This window comes from Poecilia formosa, unplaced genomic scaffold (genome assembly GCF_000485575.1).
Source record: "Poecilia formosa unplaced genomic scaffold, Poecilia_formosa-5.1.2 Scaffold978, whole genome shotgun sequence".
Taxonomy (NCBI): Eukaryota; Metazoa; Chordata; class Actinopteri; order Cyprinodontiformes; family Poeciliidae; genus Poecilia; species Poecilia formosa.
Genome location: NW_006800917.1, coordinates 40890 through 46049, shown reverse-complemented (window position 1 = coordinate 46049; position 5160 = coordinate 40890). Strand labels below are relative to the sequence as shown.

The 5160-nt window shown below is 34.2% G+C and overlaps 1 protein-coding gene across 4 annotated transcripts in view; it reads left to right on the top strand.

The window, feature by feature from the left end:
* The first annotated feature begins 1731 nt into the window (after nt 1–1731).
* Nucleotides 1732–5160, top strand: part of LOC103132264 (perforin-1-like) — a 44132-nt gene continuing 40703 nt past the window's right edge. For 2 of the 4 annotated variants that reach the window (XM_016667258.1, XM_016667259.1), the window contains exons 1-2: nt 1732–1988; nt 2130–2209. In XM_016667258.1, coding sequence (XP_016522744.1) covers nt 1857–1988; nt 2130–2209 — 212 coding nt within the window. In that variant the 5' untranslated portion in view covers nt 1732–1856. The remainder of the gene's footprint in view (nt 1989–2129; nt 2210–5160) is intronic. The other 2 variants (XM_016667257.1, XM_007544035.2) reach the window with 2 other exon arrangements.

Sequence of the window (5160 nt, the reverse complement as noted above, 5' to 3'; positions counted from 1 at the left end):
CCCTCACATTACACCAGCTCCCAAACACAACAAAAAACAATATCAGACATAATGAAAACAAATTCACTATACAGAATATAAAGGTATCCTAAATCAAAGTACCTCTAGTTGATTCCTTGCTGAAAGTGAGTAGATGTTTGACTGTCCAACAGGTCCTATGTTTTACGTTCACATATATTGTCCTACATAAGATGCTGAACATCTTATGTTCAATGTCTTATGCTGAAGATGTTCTTATTTTGAACATTTTCAACATTTTCTGTTGAAGAATGTTGTATGAGAGATGTATTTTCATAATTTACCTTCTAAATATAAAAGAATGAACGGTTGACAAAAAAGTTACAGATTGTTGACTTTTTATCCTTTTCATTATAGGTAATTCAGAAGTAATTACTTCACATTTATATAATTACAATAATAAACCCTTATTGTGTAAAAGAAAACTTATGGCAGTTGTTTTGTGGCAAATAAAATGTAACGCTGTTGATTGTCTTTTTGTATTGTGTAACAAAAAAATAAATGATAAATTAATTAAATTGAGTTAAATTGATAAATAACAGATTGTTCCATCATGCAAAAAAAAAAGAAAAAAGGGGGAGTTTCAAATTCAAGTAAGCTGCTTTATTTTGGTGCTTTTGTTAGGGCGGGTCATTTTGACCCGTAGGTCAAGGGGAGTAAAAACAATGTTAAGATCGCACAAAGGCGAGAACTGTTTACTAATGTTTCACCATCAATAACTGCTGCTCCCAATAACAAATATGCTCTAACTCAAAAATGTGATAGTAGCTTATGCTAACACATGCAAAAATAAAATATAACTGAACAAACATACATATATAAAAATGTACATAAAAGTTCAAATGCATGTATGAATTAAATGTGTATTTGTTTAAATAAATATTTAAATGTATTTAACACATAGGTAAGTAATATTCACAATATTTTTAAACAATATTTAACCATTAAGTCTGACTTGTATTCAATTCAGATTAAAGTCATGTGTTAGCAGCAGATCCTAAATGTATCTGTCAGCCAGACCCTCTAAATTCAATGGGTGACTATGTGCTACACTGTTAAAATGAATGGTTGTGTAAACAGATATTTACCCATGTATTAAATACATTTAAATATTTTTTTGAAACAATCCCGCATTTAATTCATACAAGCTTTTGATCTTTTACGTACATTTTCACATATGTATCTCTGATCAGTAATTTTTATTTTTGCATTTGTTAGCATAACCCTTTCTGTAACACTTTGACGGTCATGACAACTTGACATTAATTGAGAATCATCATCTGTCATAAATATGTCATAATAGTTAATTATCAAAATTTTAAATGTTATGTAACTTTGTGTATTATTACATTACAAAATTTTGATAAATAAATGGTTAATGTCAAGTTGCCATTACAAAGACTTTTTAAATAATGTCAAATTTGCATGAAAAGTGTCATTATTTACTGAATGACATTTAATGAGAACCGTCATAAATATTCATGAAAACTCCTTAATGTTTATGGCAATGTCATGTCAGTTTTATGCACACACCTTCAAATAGTGTATAACTTTGTTATATGTTGTATATAAATAAGTCATAAAAATAACAAAAATGTCATGCATTATGTAAAAAACAGTTAATTCCTTTTCTATCTTTTTGCTTCTGACTACAGCGATGCTGAATTAAAACAGTTAATTCCTTTTCTATCTTTTTGCTTCTGACTACAGCGATGCTGCCTGATTCAACTTCAGCTCTTCTCCTAAGCGTCCTCCTTGTTCACTCCTCTGTTCTGTCATGTCGGACTGGGACCCAAATAGAGTGTGATGCTGCTCCTTTTGTACCAGGACACAACCTGATGGGGCAAGGTTTTGATATAGTCACACTGGAGAGGAAAAGAGCTCACGTGATTGATGTGAAGACTTACCTGACCGCTAGACACAGCTGTATTGTCTGCTCCAACCCTCTTCAAAACGATGTCTACCAAAAAGTAATTTAAGAACCTTCTATTAACTTGTTGTTGAAAATTTGCGATATAAATTAAATTACCTTTACCGTTAAGATGTATAAATCAACAGCTGCTTGTCTAACTTGATAGATTAACAATAATGTGACTTTTCTTCCTTTTAAGCTTCCATCTTCTGTTGTGGACTTCCATGCCATCCCTCGATGTAATCCTGAAATACACAACAGTTTTCATACTTCTGCTAGGTAGAGTATTTAAACGGCATTGTCAACACTGTAAACATTGAATCAGATAATTGCACTAATTATGTTCCAATCAAGAGTATATGTTTATTGGACCCTTGTGTGGTAGACCAACACATAGTGCATTTATTTCTGAAGTAGAAGCAAAGTATGAAAAATTTTATGTGCATTTATGCTGATACTCCGGTGCTTATAAATATATTCCAAGTGCAACCAGTTCACTTGAAAGGTCACCAATAGAATAATTAAACACATTTTAAAGCCTTTATTTCTGTTAATTATGATGATTTTCAACTTACAAGTAATGCAAACCTAATATTGAAAATTGGTGTGGGACCCGAGTGGCAATATTGATATAGTTAAAACTGTTGCTATGTGAGCAGGGTTTTAAAAATGAGCCTGTTAAGATCGACAATAATTTACTACAACATAAATCAAAAAAATGCCGGGCAACGTTATGTAGTAGAGTCAATAAAAAAATGTCTGTGGAAGGAAGTTGGAATGGAGTCTTAGCTAAGGGACGGGGGCGTGGCCCTCTCGCCGGCACTCGGTCTTCTTCTCGCCACCAGCCAACCGGTCCGCTGCGGCCACCAGCAGACGAAACTTGGCAGCGATCCAGCTACTCGGTCCTCCACAGCCATAGACATTAATACATAGATGCCTCGTGGAGCAGATCAGCCCGTTGCTGCGATACATAACAGCGTCCGCCATATTGAATGTGGAATATGTGCCAGTAAGGTAATACAAGTGAATGGACCGAACTTTATAAAGTGCCATTCTACAAAGTATTTTAAGTTAATACCTGCCATTGACACATTTTCTCACACACATTAATATATTTGGCAATCAAAGAAATTACTAAAGAGAGCATTTCTAACTTTTGATGTGATTATTTAATTGTTTTGGGGCATTTCTGAATAAATAATTCTGAACAATATTTTATTTGATAGAAATGATTCTGATAATTTTTATAATGACACTGATGAACAGACACACTTTTACGGTGTTTTATTAAAGAATATATTTACATAATTCCATAATTTAATGTATATTTAACATTTCAAGCCAAGGAACAAATAATTTTCCTGTATTTATTTTTATACGTTATTGAGAAATGACTTTTGATTTATAAATCACTCATTGTCAAACATTAAACTACATCTTTTTCTTATTTTTTTCCAGAGAATTTACAGTATGTCAACTCTGCTATTGACAGCAAAGAGTGAAAATAATTTTAACAGAGTAAATTATTTTTTATTTCATTACATAAGCTACATTAATACACTAATACTTCAGATTGAGATATTTAAAAATACACAAAAAGTGAAAGAATAAAACATTTATTTGTTATACTGAGAACGCTGGTCACAGGCAGGGCTTCAGTCTGCTGGTCACACTGGGAGAGCTCCAATGACTTCTGAGACGTCCTGGTCCACAGGCTAAAGCCAAGGATAAAAGAGAAATTATCCAAAAGTGTAGTAGAAAATACATACCATATGTTTTGTATATGTTTTGTTAAGGAAGACTATCTAAATTAGTTAATTTTGGAAAAAGTCTGGCTCTCTCTTCCTCTTGGATACCAGGTCCTCCCAGCAGGCCGCATGTATCCACAAGGAAAACAATAATGCGTGTTGACGTCACAGAATTGAAGTTTAATCCAATATAAGACAATGCATGAACTTACACAGAAACTGCAGAACAACGAAGACATACATTCATTTACCTGGTACAAATGGAAAGAATAAGGAAAGAAAGAAAAGCAAATGCGTGCAAAGACGTCTTTGGAGAATTGCAAGAGATAAAAAAGAAGTTTTATCTTCTTTTCTTTAATTCATTCAAATAAGGCACATCTTTGCTCATCCAACCAGGAGCTATCTCTGACCCTTTATCTGAAGCCAGGAACTCCTGCTGTGTTTACGGCTTTTCACAGATGTGTGTGTAAAGCTGGAACTTCTACTGTATTGTTTCCCACACAGACAAAAGGCAGTTCAAACGATCCTAGCAAACCATCTGCTATAACTACAGGTAAAATAAAGGTCAAAAAGCCAGGATACGTTACTTATTTTAAAATCACAATTAGGCAATTTGAATCAAGACATGTTAAGTTTTAAAACTAGCTTATTTTAAATTTATTTTCTCAACAGTTTTCTTCACATTCAGAAAAAGACATTTTCACCATGTTGGGCTCTGACTCGTAGCATCTTTATAGCTAAATACCGATATGGAGAAGCTGAGCTGGGAAACAGAGACTGAAGAACAGCAGCTCCAGCTCTGAAGCTGACTGATCTTTCCTCACAAAATCCTCTGGTTTTTAATTAACTTCTCCTCTAACAGCGGTTTTTCATCAGCTCTCTCTCATTAGAAAACAGTATGAAAACGTTAGCTGCTATGTTAACAATCAGGAGTTATTTTGGGCCAATTCAGCTACATGGGAAATATTTTTCGGTTGTTTAGTTTCTGGCTGCAAAGTCAAGTAATTCTGATCTTTCATCCTTACCTGTGAAAGGTAATGGCAATGAATCCAGTTTGTTTCGTAAAACCCTTGAAACAAGTCCACATAGCACAGAACTTAAGGAGCTCCAATCGACCTACTGCCACATAGAAGATGGCGGATGCTTTTACGTACGACACAGCACTCTATGAGAGGTCTACGTATTCATGTCTATGTCCACAGCAACCCCCATTCCTGCAGACATACTAGTTCCTGCTTGTTCCAGCTGCTTCCCCTGCATTCTTAGTCCTTCCGGCCCCACTCTCCTTCAACTGCATAGCTACACTTTTTATTCTTGATTTCCTGGTTTATATGCTGCTCCTGTGCTGCCGAAGTGGGTGTCTCTGGCTGTGGGTGGTAACGCAACCTCAAAAGTAAAACACAAAAAGTAAAAAAAAAAAAAAAAAAAACCCCCCCCCCTTTATATATTTTTTTTAATAGATTATTTAGTAATATCAATACA